Source organism: Aphis gossypii, chromosome 1 (assembly GCF_020184175.1).
Source record: "Aphis gossypii isolate Hap1 chromosome 1, ASM2018417v2, whole genome shotgun sequence".
NCBI classification, from domain to species: Eukaryota; Metazoa; Arthropoda; class Insecta; order Hemiptera; family Aphididae; genus Aphis; species Aphis gossypii.
The window spans coordinates 54,625,554-54,645,016 of record NC_065530.1 but is presented as its reverse complement, the minus strand read 5'-3'; the positions used below and the strand labels follow the sequence as shown (position 1 = coordinate 54,645,016).

Below are 19,463 nucleotides of genomic sequence, written 5' to 3'. Positions count from 1 at the left end.
GCAGTGGATTGCGATGGCTCAATAAAATATATTTATGACACATATTACAATGTGTTATAGAAAAAAAAACTTATAGCTATACGAAATGTCCGTCGCGCTTATGGGATAATTTGAAACATGGTATAGGTATATTATAAGCATCATTAATGCCATATTCATAATATTAGGTGGATATATATCATACCACATTTTATCAATGTAAAATTTGTAACGTAGGTACACTTCAAGAAAATCGACAGGCGCAGTGTATAATTTTCTTGTTTATGCAATCAGTTGTCCACAATTACCTATCCAGTTTGATAGGCAGTCAGTAGCACTTATCGTCGATTGATGTATTATATTATATATAATGTTTCACGTTGATTCAAAAACAGACATGATAGTTGTTGAAATTTGAAGAGAACATTTCGTATAGTTTCCAAGATCGATAAGTCATGTTCTCTACAACGCAGATAAATACTACGATCAAATAGAAAAATCTACTTTTTTTATGTTTCTAATTATGTATATTTTACAGGCGATAGATCAAGATTTTTGTTTTAATTAATTCTTTGTTCTTGTTTTGTATGCAGAGAGTATAGACTGTTTAGAAAATATTTTTTTTTGTACCTATCAAAATAAAGTAATAATAATCATCAATGAACCTACCTACTAAACCAATATAGTACATTCGATATTTGATAGGTAAATACTCAGTAGAGTAATTTCAGATTGTTTTTGATTGTGACCAGCTTTTAAGTGAAAATTAAAGTTCATCCTACTTATAACTTACTTAAAAATTTAGAGGAAAATCAATTACTTCAATTGCCAAAAATACTCTTTTCTCATATACATACCAACATACCTACATACATTTACACACAGACACATACGACGACAACACTGAACCAAACATTAATATATCATTATATTAATTACTTTAATATTAATTTGACCACGTTATTATGTATTATAGATCAGCAAACTACAACAACGGTACGGCGGAATGCGATATGTCCGACATGGACAGGTTAACTGTGGCCGGCCAGGGAGCATTCGAACCAGCCGCCGGTATTGACTACTTGGAAAACAACTGCGTAGACGAGCCAGTCAAACTGTGCGAGTTCAAAAAATTCCCAGGCCGCATACTTAAGACCGTAGATTCCGTGTACCAGGACGTTGGTTCCTTGGACGACTGTCGGGAGCTGTGCCTTAACTCTCCATACAGGTGTCATTCGTACGATTACGGCGATACCGGCGAGCTCGTGTGCCGACTCAGCCATCATTCCAGAGCAACGTTAGCTGACATACAGGTGATGACCAACAAATATTATAAATACTTTAAAATACATAACATACATCATGTAATTGATTATTGCGCTATATTAAAGCATTATTTCGCGATTCATAACGCAAATAATTACAATCAGAAACCATTGGCCATACGAGTATCATTATAATAAAAAAAAATGTTTACACCCGAATAGGCGTAATCCCAATAATTCCGTAGGACATTTTTAGAGGGCAACCATAAAAACCACCAACTGTCAAAACTGTCAATAATGATAAAATATATGCAAAATATGATGTTGTAAAGTATCTTAATCCACAAATTCTAATAAACTATCGATTTACGTTCTAAAATCGAATGTGGGGAAATACACTAAACGACGGCTACGTCAGGTCTATTTTTTGCAGAAATATTATTCATACATATATGTTATGTGTAAAATGTAGGTACTCTATGAAAATGAAAAATAAGATTCGATTGTTGAGTGAACTTCAATAAATGAGAAAACACACACACACACACATATATATTTATTATTATTTGTGTGCCGTATCCTTTCCCAAACACGTTCGGTTGTTGTAACCCACATTCGAGTGGTGCCAAAAACGGAATCCTTCCACACACAAACACATAATACACACAATAATACTAATAATAATTGTAATAATAACAAACCAACGCTACGGTACGTTATCCCCGGGATGTCGGTGTTATGAGGGCCTTCTATACATGTCGACCCAGTTTTCGGTTGATTAGAATCGGTGTGCCGATGAAAATTATGACACGAACATTTATTTTTGATATTGCTATTTTCCGAAAAGAATTCTAAAATATTATCCTTTTCTAAAGGTGTCCGCCACTAAGTACCCAGCAAACTGATGATGAATCACAGTATTTTCATTTTTCAACGATTTCTCTATATAATATTAACCTTGAACGTTGTATATGGATTTATAGGCAGTGGAAATAAGTACTTTCATTCAAAACGGATTTAGCACATAACATCTGAATTATTATAAAAAAAAAACCACAGACAACTAAATCCAATTTCGCGGTTTTTGATAGAACACTCTAATATTTTGATTAGGTATGATGTGTCCAGACAGTTAATGGTTTCCGCAAAATAGAGGACCCATTTTATGAATGTGATATTAATATTTTGTCAGATTAGGTTAATTTTATAATGTTCAAATATTATTATTATTATTATTATTATTATTATACATAACAATATTTAACTTGGCAAACATAATTATGTATATTAACTTCCTGTCATTTTAAACGCAATTGTTTTCACTTCGATTTTTTCCATACACTACAACCACACAAAATAGTAATTTAATAAAAATACAAATATTTGACGTTAAAAATATTTAAGTGGATTGTTTGAAATTCTGTAATAACAATAGTAAATGATAAGTTAAACAGTACTTTTTGAATTGTTTACAATATTTTAAAAAACCTGTCTACCCGCATACAGGTCAATGACATTTACATGACATATTATGTACATGTTATTCTAAATCTGCGGGCACAAAGAATACTAATTTGTTCGTAATGCAATATAATAAAATTATTTTAAATGTTTCAGGATCCCTACTTAGAAGTTCCAGAAGCATCCACTTATGAGCTCAACTCTTGTTACAACATAAGCATAGAGTGTCGTTCGGGTGACATGGTAGCTAGGATTAAGACCAGCAAATTATTTAATGGCAAGATTTATGCAAAAGGAAATCCTAACTCTTGTGTTCAAGATGTACGCGGAAGTTTGGACTTCGAACTCGAAATGGCTTATGATGACGTTGAGTGCAACGTAAAACAACAAGGTCTAGGTAGATACATGAACGACGTCGTTATCCAACATCACGACACCATAATCACTAGTTCCGATCTTGGTGTGGCCATTACATGCCAGTACGACTTGACTAATAAAACAGTTTCAAACGAAGTAGATCTGGGAATACAGGGTGATTTGAAACCAGCCATGACAGAGGAGGTTATAGTGGACTCTCCGAATGTCGCCATGAAGATTACAGACCGACAAGGGGCTGACGTTAAGCCTACGGCCGAAGTAGGAGATCCGCTGGCACTCCGATTCGAAATATTGGACCCAAACAGCCCATACGAGATATTCGTCAGAGAACTAGTAGCTATGGATGGTGTGGATTCCAGTGAAATTGTGCTAATTGACGCCGATGGATGTCCAACAGACCATTTCATCATGGGTCCTCTTTACAAATCATCAGACTCGGGAAGTGGGAAGGTAAGATTTTCAATCCACATTCGTTAAATAATATACAACCTTTAAATATGTAATATACATAAGATCAAAGTAGGGGACAATAAGCACGTCAAATCGAGGTTACGAAACAATCACATAATGAAATTTTTTTCGTATTTTCAGATACTCTTATCATATTTTGATGCGTTCAAATTCCCATCATCCGAGGTGGTCCAATTTAGAGCTCTGGTTACACCTTGCATGCCAACCTGCGAACCTGTTCAGTGCGACCAAGAAGACGCTTCAGGAGAACTTAGATCCGTACACTCGTTTGGTAAAAGGAGGCGGCGAAGGTCCACCAAAAGTACGTCAGACGCCAGAGACGACATGTTGCTCGTGCAGAGCATTCAAATCACCGACAAGTTCGGATTCGGCGCGCAACAGGCATCGCCGGAAATGAATCCTTCGGATACAACAGCTTTCAGCATAAAGCACCACGACTACAACATTGATAGTTTATGCGTTAATTTGTTTGGTGTTATAATATCGTGCCTAGTGTTTCTGGCCGTTCAAGTCGCCGTACTAATAGCGTGGGCGTACGTTTGGAACAAAAAGCGACACGTTGATAAGTACCATCATCAGGATGGAATGTCTGTTAGTATGAGCATACCGGTAGGACGAACGGACAGCATGTGCAAGCTGTACGATACGGGGTACGCCAAACGATACTAAGTGATCAACTTTTAATGATCCATAATGAGATAGTTTGCCATGACAGATTTTTAACTTAAATTAGCTAAGATACAAATTATAAATTTGTTAATCATATTGATAAACAATCTTTTTAAAGTGACATCGCGCTCAAATAGCCTTAGCGGTCAGAATAAATATAAAACAATTGTTAGTATTTATAAGACCGTTAACTTATTTATAGGCTAGGCAGTTCGACTTAAAGTTAAAGCTTTTTTATCTGATTATAATTATAATCAAAAAAAAAATTTAATTAATTTTTCGATCACTTATGAGAAATAAGAAATTAGTCTTATACTAGTAACAATTCTATTTATATGTAATGATATACACAAATATCATAATAATAAAATTATCCAATACTTTTTTAAGAAACTAAAATAGAAATATTTCAAATAAAATATTAAAACAACATTTTTTTTATACCTAACAAAAATGTATTTTTAATAAAAACTAGGTTTTAAACTAATTAATAAATTCAAATTATCTCACTATTTTAATTAGGTACCAACTAATAATTAAAATCTGTATTATAAACAAAACAAATAATTATTTTGAATTATTTCTAGCAAAATTGTTCATTCTAATTATTCAATTGAATAATTATGGAAAATACTCTACAACCATTTATGATACAGTATTAACTAATTTTCCCTATAAATTATCGCAGCTCTAAAAATTAATTTTTTTAATTTTTTGAAAATTTCACTTAATAATCAATAATGCTTTATGGCTTAGCCAACCAATTTAATTTATTTTAGAATTAATTAACATGTAAGTATTTATTGGGCTGAAACGTAGACGATTTTTCCTACGATAAACATAATAAGTATGTTTGAAACCATTCAAACACAATTTATATAAAACTCAAAATTGTTGGAGTCTTGTCTACGTTTCTCAAAGCTAAATTATGACAACTTTCCCTATCTTGTGGCATAATATATATTCAATAGCTTTTACTTATAATACACCCTTCATATTTTTACCATATATGATTAAATTAACCAATAACCATAGTGATAATTAACCAAGAAAGGGGAATATTAAGTCAGAAATGAGTACTAGTATTAAGTAGTAAGTACTTTTGAGATGTAATTACTCATTTATAAATTAAGATTTTTTACTTAAAATATTATTGAAATAATATATATATATATATATATATATATATATATATAATATAAAATAGTCTTATATAGTCTTCTATTTATTAATTATAATTATAATATATTATGATAATAGTTTTAAGAAATATTTATATGATAATTAAAAATAATGTGAAATTAAATTTAAAAAAAATGAATAAACATTATTATGTTGTATTTTTATTTTTTGATAGTTACTTGTTTACCAAATAATGTACTTAATCGTATTTACTTACCCTAAGTCGTTGATCATTTACTGTCCAAACGCGAGATGCCAAATCATTAGATGCTGCCACTATTTGCCCACCTGTGCTATCAAACTCAACTGACATAACACCTGCATTACTACCAATTAACATCCCTTTGCACTCAGCAACGCCTATATACACAATTAAAATAAAGTGATTAATTATATTTTAAAATGTTTAAAAATATATTTAACTATTTTTATATACCTTTAGACACATCCCACAGTTTCACCTTACGGTCTTCTCCTCCAGTTGCTACCATTCGATCTACTGGACTCCATTTCACAGCGCTAACAACCCCATCGTGAGCGTCCTAAATTATATTTTAAATATACACTTTATTTATAGAAACTACTTAAAAAAAAAAAAAAAAATGTTTTTTTAAACACCGATAAATTCGATAAAATTTATAAATAAAAATAGAATAATCCTTGTTAAATAAACAAAATTACTTAAAATAATTGTAATTAAAAAATATATTTTTTCATAATTATCACTTATTAGTTAGGAATTTAAAATATTTACTCAAAAATTATTATACAATACCTAACTACAATACAGCAGACTAATAAGTATTCAATGATCAATAAGCATTTTACTCGTATAACAAAATACTATGCTATTTCAATAATTTGAAATACTTACAAAACGAATGGTAGCTTTGCTAGGCATGGCACATGGAGATGCCATAATTGGGCCAATACTATTGCTTATAGCAGTTGTCAAGCATTCTGCGGTTACACCACGCATATCATTTGCTGCTTCTTTAAGTTCATTTTGCATAATAGCATTTCGTTTTCTATAAAATTAAATAACATAGGTGAAAAACAATAGGAGTATATTTAAACTTTTATAAAATAATAATAACTATTGATTATTAATTATATTAGATAACTAGAGGTAAAAAAATAAACAAAAAATAAAATAAAATTACATTATCTTTAGGTGCTAAAAAAAAAAAAGGTCGACAAGTAGTATTCTAAAAATGTAACACAATTACAAATAACTAAACAAAAATAAATAATTTATATGATGACGCAATATTTAGATAAAAACTAAAGTACAAACATGGTATGAGCTAGATTTTTAGGTTCTAATAACGACTCACTTTGTTTATCATGTAAAAATATAAATAATATTAATATTTTGAAAGCAATGTGATTTATTCAATGTATTAAAATACTAAAACCAAAAACTATTATATGAAAAATACAATTAAAAAAAAAACCATAAAAGTAGCTTTGCTGCAAGCACATAGGTTTCGAGAGCTCCTTGTCATTGGGTGTACCTTCATCACTGGAATAAATGTTAAGTAGGTACTTAAATATAAATTCAATGTTAAACATTATATATGAAAAACGATTCTGAGCAAAGACGTATAATCTTCTATTTCCAATGATATATTTTAATTTATTTTTGTCGCTATTGAAATTAAGGTAGGTAAATTGAACAAATATTTGACAAAAATATCATATAATTTAAATTATTTATTATTATAATGTTATACATCGCTTATTATTGTTATTAACTTAAAATAAAATACACAAGTACAGTAGATCGATATGAATCGTACACATAGTTAAAAATTAGTCTAAATACTTTAAAAATTTAACAGTAAAAATGAAATAATAATATTTTTAAAGGCGAAAAATTTAAAGTATACGAATAATATACTATAAATTACAATACTATTGTATTTTAAACACCCCATTTTGGCAAAAATTTAAACTTATAAATATATTTATAACCAAATTGTACCTATTATTTCTAATTTTTAGAATTCAGTATAAGCACATAACATCGTATAACATTTTAAGCATATATGGTATTAAAATTAAAATGTTTTGAATAATCTGTGTATTTTGTAATTTTAATGAAAATCGTCAAACTAACTTCAAACAGTATTAAAAACAAATTATGACTTTTAATATAACTTAATTTCTGTAAGATCAACATATCAAAAATGTTGTATACATTTGCAAGCTTTTTCATTCACAACAATATTTTTTTCCTACAAAAATCGAAAAAATATATAAAAATTCAAAAATTTTAAATTTCTATATATCAGGGGTGACCAAACTTTTTTTGGTCACGATCTATTAAAAATATACTTCACTTTTAAGGAACTATATAGAAACTACATAACATTCATAGAAAATTTTTTTTTATTATTGAATAACTATAATTATTAAGAAACATATAGGGCGCGTGGCCCTAAAAATAAATTCTAACATGATCGACTTTGAAATTGTCCACTCCTGCTAAATATTATACAAAAAGAAACAAAATATTTTTAAAATTATATGATGAAAAACTAAATATTTGGTGAAAATATTAAGATACTACGGTTATTCATTTTTTGAAATTCAATATAAACATAACAAAATCGACTTTTTTTAAATTTGGTTTTGCATAAATATTCCCGTTTTTTTGATATTTTATTGGTACTTGAAATTTGGACTCCCCCTTCTGTCAAAGTAATAACTAGACATGATATTCTACCAGAAATTATTTTAACTTATAATATTATCAAGTCCATCTAATAATTATTTTATAAATTACAAAAAAATATACATGTATAAAAATGAGATGTATCACACATAATTTTAAATCAAAAATATAACTGAAAACTATACACTTTCAAGTATGAAATGTATAAGACAGAATATAATGAGATATTTATATTACATATGATACGTATTATGTATCAAATAAATAATAAGATACGGTAACTAAAATATTTTTCAATCGCATTATCTACTCAAATAGACTAAAATTAAATATTAATTTACTCTTCTAATACCATAAATAAGTTACGTATCATTATAATTACTATTTACTACATCGGTAGTAAATGTTTAGCATTTTATGTCTCAGTTAAAAACCTTTAATACAGATTTCTGTTTTGTATAAACATGTTACATTCAAACGTGCATATATTTAAAAAATATATATATATTAATTTTAAAAGAGCCTTGTAATTTACACAAATAACACTGTCATGAACTCTATTAAAGACAATTAAACAACTTATTTTGTTTTTGTTAATTTTTATAATACATATACTCAAATACATGAAAAAAATATAACTGTATCATAATAAACTAATAAGTATAAATACATCGAGTATCTATTTGATAACAATATGTTAATATTAAAAATATGTGTCCTTCAATTAAATTAATTATAAGTTAGTATTTCGACATGCTGCAGTCTGATTCTAAATATATGAAGCATCATTGTAATATACCATTGTAGTAATAGTCATAGTACGACATGCACGTAATGTAGTTTTATCACAAACATAATAATGTTTCTGCATCTAATTAATTAATATAGGTAAACGTGCAAACATTAAATGCACCGCGTGCTAATTGTTACCTGACTAGATGGTCGTTTTCCTCATTCAACTTCTCGGCGTCCTTAGATTTATAAGTCATTAACCTGACCACGAGTTCTCTGTTTTCATCCTGCAATGAAAATCGACGACGCGTTAGCTTAGCGAACATTTTGTGATTGTACAGTGCGTGTGTCAACTGACTGGCACGCCAGTGGGGGCATATTCTCATGCAATATTATAAATAGACCCGTCTCAAAGCGCCACGGTTTAGGTCTTTAATTGGCATTACAGAGTATTTTTTTTTTATTATTTATTTAATTTTAATTTTTTAAATCCGTAAAATTATTTAAAATAAGTAAAATTGTTGTGGTACAAATATTGTGCGAGCGAGCTCAAGTCAAGGGAAGCATAATTAGACCATACAACAACTATATATTATAGCTAGCTATACTACTACTAGCCTACTATAATTACTATACCTAACCATAATAATAAAAATCAACTATTGCTTCAATAAAATGCAATAGGGCATGCCATTACAGGTAATATCTGAAGATTATGTTAATAAATATATATACATATATATATATATATATATATATATATAAATATAATAAATAGTTATGAAATTTCATCTTATCGGTACAATCAATACTTTAAAAATTATTAAACCAGATATATAGTTATATATAACCAGACGTTCTTCCAAACAAATAGGTAGGTTCCCAAACGCAAATGTTTTTTTATAGTTTACAATAATATTAATTAGTTCAAAAACACCAATAGTCTACACGGATTATAAGACAATATATCACATTAAAATTATTAATTTTATTCAACCAGTTAACTATAGGTACTAATTCCAATTACAAATTTAATGCATTTAACAGAAGTATAGATATATTTTCAAATAAACTTGTTCTCGGATCGTAAACAATATAAGATTAAAATGTTTAAAAAAAATCAGTATATAATGGTCTATATATTATTAATTGTATAGTATAAATTATATATTTGTATAGTTCACAAAACACTGATCAGTTTTCTGTTAAATAATTTAATATTTTGTAAATGATTATTTTCTTTTTAAGTTTATCATTTAATATCCAATACAATATGCAATATATATTATACATTAATTTATGATAAATTATGATTTTACATAATACATAGTATTAAGATAATAAGGTTTATAAGCACCTAATAAACCGATAAACTACAATAGCACCCCTGATATATAATAATAATAATTTTTAAAACAAAAAGGTAAAATATTGTTCGAACAATCATGAAAAAACAAATATTTTTTTTTAATATAGTCCAGCACATATTATTACAGAAGAGTATAAAATAAAACTAATATTCACGACACATTGTATATTTTACTCAAAAGAAATACAATCTTTTTTTCAATTCAAAATCATTCTTTAGTGACCCAACAGTTTACCTTAATACAAGATAATGGTTTAGTGCAAAATGTGTATTTATATATAATATAAATACTTATATTTTAAATTAATATCATCTCGATCGTTCATGGATTACTTAAATAAAATTATAAAATGTGAGTACCGCTCTGCTGTACATTAGGTGCCATATAGATCACTATTCTATATTATAAGAGTGTTAAATTTGAATCCAATGATAGGTATCATTGTAAACGAAAAACGATTATGAACGAAGATAATTTGTCAGCCTAGGATTTAATTTCCAGTGGTTGGTGAGGTGATAAAGGTGGTTTTTTATATTTTAATGGCCTGAATACACCAAAATTTAAGTTCTTTTATAATTATTGTAAGCTAAACTTATTGAAAATCTTGTATTACATTTTCAACTCTTAGCTACTTATACAAAATTTTTTATGAATTAAACCTACAAAATAATTTGCAAATATTCATGATTTTGACGAGTTTTTGTCAATATTTTAACTTCAAATGCTAATAAAAAAAATTGTACCTATGTATTCTTATAATTTTTTAAATACTATAAGAATAACTTATGAGGATTTTCGTATTAAATTTTCAAATATTTTGAATCAGCCAAAACAATTTTATCAACACTTCAAAAAAAATTCTCAGAAAAATCGAAAATTTCAGTTGTTTATAAATAGCTCAAAAAAAGTCAAAATATTTTGAAAATTTAACTGTACATAGATAACACTAATATAAACATTAGGTGAACATTTTAAATATTTACAGTGATTAGTTTTTGAGTAACACACACATTATTGTAAAATCAACACATTCATCACTCCGTTAAGAATCTAAAAATGATGAAATATGAACTAATACACATTAAAATATACAAAAATAATAAATTGATTCGATGATTTATATTTTAAGATACGTTATTAAATACATATCATAATATAATGATAAAATCACCCATTAGAAACACCTTTTTATTAAATCAAAATGTATATCAATAATTAAACCAAAAAATAGTTATGATTTTGTCTTAATTATTAATTATATCAGCATGTAAATATTGCACATGCTAATCCTAGCTCTTAACTATGAATATACACCTAAAAATCATCCAAGAATGCTAAAAAAAACTTATGTTAAGACTTACTATAAAATAAAATTTAAAGAAAAAAGATCAAGTAAAAATTGTTACTGCTAAGCAATTTTATTCAACTTGGCTTTTATATTCATATAAATAATAATAATTAATAATATATTCATATTGTAAATAGATTTAATGCAGAATGTATATTTTTAAAATACATTTTGTTTAAAATGATAAAGACGGCCGATATATTATCACTCAGCAGTCCATTTGTATTTAACACGAAATAAAATATCTATCGTTATGCGCAAATCAAGACAAATGCAAACAAATATCATATATTAAGAAAAATTAAATACATAACAATTATAAGACGTAAAAAGTGGTACATAATTTTATATATTGTATGTTACTTTTCTATATTTTAGGAGATTTAATAAAATCAATCAAATGTCAGAAAAAAATGATTTTAGACATTAAATTATAACCATAAGTAGTATTTAAGCATATATAATAAAATAACGATGTAAGTACCTACCTATATGTGATATTTGAATTAAATTTTTAGTTCTAACCATTAACAGAATTATAATTGAATACTTGGATATTCAACATTACCATTGCTATAGTTATACATATATTCAAAAAAGTTGAATTACAAAGAAATCAGTGTGAAAATGTACGTCTTACAGCAAAATAGATTCCGTTGCCATAGAATAAAACTATTACTCATTACATAAAATAGGTACCTACCTATCGCATAGTTCTATGTATCTATTCTATAAATCTATTAACTGATTTCATTTTAGATTCTGAGTGAAGCGAGGAATGTATTGGTTTTACAATGATGTTTATTTCTTTTTTTTTTCTGTAAACACTTTTTCGCCTCCTAAACTTGCTCAAAATTATCAAGTGTAGCACCTATACTTAAGCTTGTATTTTAGAGAGGTCATTTTTCGATTGTCACAATAGTTATTTAACGCCACGATAAAAACACCGAAAAATTACGAAAAAACGGGATTTCAATTTCTAACGCTTTGTTTATTAGCATAGAAACGAATAATATTTAAATATTTAATGAAATAAAAAATATTCTTTCGTCCGCTCAGAATCGTTTTTTATCGAATGCAATAATTGCATTCAAATCGAACACTGCAAAATTACACTATCCTGTCCGAAGATCGAAGGGACAATATTGACAAACTTCCTCCACCCGCAATACTAACCTACTTTTTCTTTATTATAATATACTGCATTACTATAATACAAAACACCTGATCCCTATATTATGTATAAATTAATATATATGTATAAATAAAATTATACATTAATTTTAAAATGACACACAAGAATGATTAAGATAAGACATAATTAATGTCGGATTACATATTATAATAATATACGCTATAATAGACAGTAGTATTATTAATGTATGATTTAAAAAAATTATATTTTGAACTTAGAAGAAAATATTATACAATATTGTACGTAAATTCATTTCCTTAGAAACCATAATCTAGGTAAAGGCAGTTGATAATCACCGACATAATATTTTAATATTTTAATTTACAGTAGGTACTTTATTATGTCATTCAACACGCAGTATACGTGAATGAAATGTATGTTTGTTTATTTTAAGTTAAAAATAGGCTGCATGATTTTCTTTACACATTTATTTTGGATAATATTTACATTTATTCATTTGAAATGACGTAGTATCACGATATAACACATTTTGTCAGGGTCATCCTTATACTTGTTTTCTTAAGTTAAAATCAAATTAAAATGTTGAATAAAAAATACTAAGTATAATGTTGTAATATAACTGCATTTGAGTGATTGCAATAAAGTCTATTTTCAAATAAAAATGTAATACTTTATGTCATATTTCCTGATTTATGATCAAGTAGTGTTTTAAGAGTACATATTATTATACAAAGAGAACACAGAAATATTTTACAACTAAGAAATGTGTAGTATATAAATAGAACATGCTCATATAACTAATTATTAACACATTATTGAATAAAAATGTAAATTTTAACTGTGGATATTGTTTTATATTATACAAGGAGGGTGCCTATGTAAACGCTAGAACCTTAGATTTTAGAATAACATTCACAAGAAGATATTTAAAAAAAACTTATTTGTTCTTTCCAATTCTTCTGAACAGCCTTAAATAGTTTACTATTTTGTATAATAATAATAAAATCAATATAATAAAATGTTTTTACAAGTGTATAGCAAATAAATAATACAAGTCTCATTAAACCAAATTGAATTAGGTACATAATTTAAATTTGTATTATGTATATTATTTCCATAGGTTATGTTAGTAAAAGTAACGGTTGGTTTTAAATAGATTTTTACTAATAAGGATTAGGTAGTACATGAAAAATTATAACTCTTATCAATTATACCTATAAATATAAAACCCCAAAGTTCTTCATGTTGCCAACAATATTTTTAAATCATATATAAGTAAAAAAAAATTATAGATTTATATTAGTTAAATTTAAACTTAAATGTACTAAATTATTTAAGCTTAAAACATTTATTAATAACTATAATATTATAATAAATATTTACTTGAAATCCCCGTAATTTTTCTTCAAGTTTAGTAAAAGCCAACTGCAGTGCTTGGTGTTCATCTTTGAGAACTTGATTTAATTGTTTTAGTTCTGAGTTATTTTTTTGGTATAATGATATTTCAGCTCGCAAACTAGCAACTAACTTTGTACTTTCAGTCAAACTGTAATCATAAAATATTACACAATTTATTAATAGCATAAATCATGAGAATATAAATACAATAAAGCAAATCTTTTTTTTATTCATAACAATATTAGTAAACTATATATTTGTAGAATCAATAAACCATCATAATTTTACCTAATAATTTTACTCAGACATATACAACATTGTATATTAAAAATAATTACATAAATAATCAAAACTAAACTATTAGAAATTTATCAACAATCTGAAATTATTAAAACAAATTCTTAATTCATCATGTTTTTATCATGATTTTTAAATTTACTCTGACTAATTCATCCAAACATAGTATTAAATTTATACAAAATAAATTAATATATATTATAATAACTATAAGATTAATAAAATAATTTTAACAATGATTCTATTCATTTATTAATGAAAGAAAAATTATTAATTAGAAACACAATAAAATTGAATCAGTTTAATGATGTTTCGTTCTTAATTTTTAAATAAGTCATATATATTATACATATTATGAGTTTATATATTATAATTAATGAAGAAGTATGTGAATTTAAAATTTGAAAATATTTTTACAATTAATAAAAACATATTGTGTAAAAATTGTAAACATCATAAGTAAATTTTTAGAAAAACTAGATCTTAATAAATTAATTTACACTATTTTTTTAAAAAAAATACTTATCATTTTAGTTCAATGTTATGTATTTTTAATCACTAATTTCAATTTACAATGTTAAATACCTACTATATTTAATAATTAATTAATTGTGTGCCAATTAAATAAAGTTTTTCTATTAGTGTTCCTACATGAAATTAAATATAAATACAAATGAATAAATTATAATTAATAAGTAATAACTTGAATATTGAACATATATATATAAATTTATCAATGTAGATTTTTTTTTGTAAAATTCAACAAAACATAATTTTAATCTCCTGAATTCATTGTGGTAACAATACATAATATTATTATACTAAAAGTTACAGATAGAAAATGAATTTCTTAAATTATTGCATTTATAACATTGTGTTTTGATTTAATTTAACGACAACATTAACAGATATGCAACTTAACAAAATATTAATTTACAATTACCTAATTTATAAAAATATTTAAAAATAGATGAATACAAATAAAATACAGCTTTAAAGAATATTATAACACAAACAAAAATCTTCCAAATATTTTAAAATAATAAGTATAGGTACATACAGTTTAATAAAATCTATTAAAAAAATTAATAACTAAGCATAAAAACATTTACAAAATATAAATAAAATTATACCTATTTATACTTATTTTATCTATACAGTTTTGAAGAATAAATAACTAGGTACTTATTTAAGATTACCATAAGCGTGCACAGATCTAGCTGATAGGGGGGAGGAGGGTCAGATGTACATAATATTATATTATATAATACATAATTAAATATTATTTTAGTTATTACTTAATGTTTACAATATATTATTCATAATAATATATATTTATATTATAATGTATTTTAAACTATACTTGGAAGAAAAATTTAGCCCACAGGAGGGACAGATGTCCACCCAGCCGCCCTTGTGCGCACGCTTATGAGGATTACTAATTTGAAACTCTAATCAATTATATAAAAATACCACATACTTTAAAAAAAAATAGTACACAATGTAGACTAATGTAAAGTTTTAAAAAAGTTTACAACCATGTTCAAAATATCTAAAAAAATTAATTTGAAAACATGCAACAGTTATTTAAAAAATTACTTCACATTCTCACATTAAGTTTTCAGTTTAAATAAGATTTTATTTAAAAAAAAAAAATAGTTAAATATATAATATTAATTCCAAAAGTTATTTTTTTAAACAAAGTACCCATTAATAGAAATTTAAAGTTTTTTATGTAATTAAACGTTAATTATATAATATTTAAATTTAAATTAAGAACTAAATAATTATAAACATACTTCTTATAATTATTAACAATTATTGAATAAATCCATTATTATAAAAAATAAAAAAATAATAGTAAATACTTAAAACTAATATATGATTATAAAATTAACTACCTATCTTACATTTTAGGAAAATGTTGAAGTTGTTCATTTTTTAGATACTAAATAATTATAGTATAGAATAGAATAAAATATTATAGAGTAGTTAATAGATATTAAAATAAGTAAAATAAATTATAATTATACATTATAAAAATGTGTTTATCACTAAAGAAGAAATATTTAATTTTTTTAATTTTTATCCATATAATAAAAGAAATTATTATTTAAATTGATGATCAATCACCGCTTATAGAACACTAGATACATTAAAATAGATTAAAAATTGTATTAAATGAATTGAATATATTTTATATTAAATAGTTTAATTATATTATATACATTTAAGGACATAGTTACTAAAAAATAGATAACAACATTATGCAAATATAGTTTTATAACTGCAATAATAATATCATCATGTTATTATAAAAATTATTGTCTCTTAAACTCTGTTATTTAGTTATAAAAATATCAGTTAATAAGTAATAACAAACCAGTAATTGAACTATTAATTAATATCTAAATATTGATTAACTTGGTACACAATCACAGACCTGTTGTTTTTGCTAGCGAGTGTTTTCTCAGTCAGTTGTAATTTTGCATTTAAATCTATAATCATTTGAGCATTCTCCCCACGTCTACGATGTAATTCGGTCAATTCTTCTTGTTGTACAAGCAATTTTTGTTCTAAAGCAGATATTTTTTCAGAGTATACAAAATCACCACCAGTATTACCACGTATAATCTGGGATTCTAACTGAACATTTTGTGCTCTCAACAAAAGTGAACTGTCATAGAGTTTATTATCTGAAAATGACCAAAATAGAAAAAATAAACATTACGGAATTGTTGTTAATAACAATTGCAACAAAATCAAGTCAGACTGGGTAAACTCACAGAAATTGATCAGGTTTTGAAAGCTAGTTGTTTCCCTGGAGTTTCTGCTCTCCAATTGTTGGCATATAACTGCCTTCCAATCCATGACTGTCAGTCTCCAATTCAAACAAAACCTTTAGTGTGAACCTTGATCAAAGGACAGCCACCAGACAAATTATTATGGCAGAGACAATGTAGGTAGTCACAGCATCCATCTAAACATGTCACCACCGTCTGGCATGCATAGACCTACCATGAAAACCCTAAACATGAAAATTGATGCTGTTGTTATTTAATTAATGTGCAGGATCGACAAAACGAAGCGATATTGCTAATTTATTACGTTCTTTGTTGTGGTCGTGAGCTATCGTCATTGAACGCGGCTGGCCGACGTCCTCGATGATTTACGTAAAATATAAATCTCAATAAATAATAATTAATAACGAATTAACGAATAATAATAACGACAGGTAGTGCACAATAATAGTATTAGATTTAAGAAATAAAATTTTTGAAAAAAAAATGATATAGTATGATAAGAGCCGTTTGCGTCCGCGCGGCAGACCAGCTACAGGTACCGTGAATAGTCAGTGGCGGTTTATACCGCGCACTGTGAGCGACCAATGTGATATTGTGGTAACAGCATAGACCTATGCGCGCGGTAATCTCCACCTAACCGATTTACCTGTTACACAGTGACCGTGTCTGTATCGCGTGATAACGCAACGCGCGACGCTATCTCAAAACGTGTTGCACAATGGCCACAACACACAACGGCCAACATGCACTTCGATTCATTTACTATTTTTTATTTGGGTACCAATTGTACAATAATATTATGAATTATGATAATATTATGCTATGTGTAGAATTACATTGGTACTAATAATTATTATACCGTAAATTTTTATTTGCGTTTTATTTTTTGTTACGACACACGCGAAAGCAATTTTTTTTTTTTGTCGTAGTCTGCAGAAAAGAACTACTCGCTACCGCACACTGTTGTTACTATAATAATATTATGTGTTTGTATATATTAAGTAGGTATTAGGTATGACTCATTTCATTAGTCGTTGACTCGCGGATAAAATTTAATGCTGTAGGGTATAGTTTCCTCGTCACGCCAACAACGACGATTCATTAATTTCTTATCGTCTAATGATCGGAATGGACGTCTTGAGTTTGGGCGAAATACCTTTTTATTCGCATAATAAAAGTAATGTATTTGGATGAGTAGGTATAATAAAATATAAAAGATAAAATCGTAAAGATTAAGATAAAAATATTATAATAAAATCGATATTGCATTTATATCAATTTAATAAGAGACGAGAGACTTTAAATTTAAAGAACTAACACTTATAATGTCTATGAAAAATAAGTTTAAAAACAAACCAATTTTAACCATACCCGTGGAATTCACTTACTGTCCTAAGCCTGTCATAATGAGAGGGAAAATTAATTGATAAAATATTGTCCAAAAGCATCCTAAAAATATTAAAAAAGGTCGCCTAGACACATTAAAATGTTTTAAAATAACTCGCCCAAACGCATTATGCTAAATTGCACAAATACATTACATTTTTTTTTAAATTCGCCCAAACGCAAACCGCCCGCCCGATCAGAGTTTCTAGATAAACACTCTTTAAATAATAAATAAGCGTTATATAAATATATAAAATGTAATGTTACCTATTTAAAGATATTATACAAACGCGTAACACAGGTACGATTCACGTCGACGAAACATGCGAAAGTAATAATAATATTATTGTTTGTTAAGTGATAGTCACCAATTTGGCATTAAGCCATCATTACCTACGGATTACCTTATAAAACAAGTATCGAGTTTAACATTGCTATTACCTATATGGCTATAAACAATACATTTCATATATTTTATAACATGCGTTACAATATACCATTCAAATGATTAAAAATATCAACTGAAATAGGTAGGTAATCTGTGAAATATGTCTACACTAGCTAGGTTAGGTTAGGTGTAGTTATGTTTGAAAATTAATTTTGTTAATGTTCCGTTTTTTTATAACGTCGTTAGTGATTTCTAAAATGTTTGGACTCTCAAAATCTATAGATACTTTACCAACTTTTAGCTGGAATATGTACCTACCTATAAATTAATTATGTGTAATGTGTTTATAAAATTATTCATCGTCATAGATCACTTTATTTATTATAAACAGAAAACCAATAACCAATTGATATTATTATTATATACCTACTAGCCGACCCGTCATAGCTTCGTCTGTGATTGGTTGTTTATTTTGCCTTCAGACGATGATAATAATGTA

At 26.6% G+C, this 19,463-nt stretch overlaps 2 protein-coding genes across 7 annotated transcripts in view; one reads left to right on the top strand and one right to left on the bottom strand.

Moving 5' to 3' along the window:
* Positions 1-5,947, top strand: part of LOC114125222 (uncharacterized) — a 34,357-nt gene extending 28,410 nt beyond the window's left edge. Inside the window, exons 4-6 of the mRNA XM_027988768.2 lie at positions 956-1,292; positions 2,862-3,533; positions 3,675-5,947. Coding sequence (XP_027844569.2) covers positions 956-1,292; positions 2,862-3,533; positions 3,675-4,223 — 1,558 coding nt within the window. The 3' untranslated portion in view covers positions 4,224-5,947. The remainder of the gene's footprint in view (positions 1-955; positions 1,293-2,861; positions 3,534-3,674) is intronic.
* The window catches only part of LOC114125220 (autophagy-related protein 16-1), a 230,141-nt gene extending 212,479 nt beyond the window's left edge, over positions 1-17,662 (bottom strand). For all 6 annotated transcript variants that reach the window (XM_050198322.1, XM_050198320.1, XM_050198319.1 and 3 more), the window contains exons 1-8: positions 17,495-17,662; positions 17,173-17,414; positions 16,830-17,082; positions 14,075-14,237; positions 9,016-9,104; positions 6,280-6,433; positions 5,842-5,947; positions 5,623-5,765 (exon numbers count right to left, since the gene is read on the bottom strand). In XM_050198322.1, the coding sequence (XP_050054279.1) occupies positions 5,623-5,765; positions 5,842-5,947; positions 6,280-6,433; positions 9,016-9,104; positions 14,075-14,237; positions 16,830-17,082; positions 17,173-17,257 (993 nt within the window). In that variant the 5' untranslated portion in view covers positions 17,258-17,414; positions 17,495-17,662. The remainder of the gene's footprint in view (positions 1-5,622; positions 5,766-5,841; positions 5,948-6,279; positions 6,434-9,015; positions 9,105-14,074; positions 14,238-16,829; positions 17,083-17,172; positions 17,415-17,494) is intronic.
* Between the last annotated feature and the right edge of the window lie 1,801 nt (positions 17,663-19,463).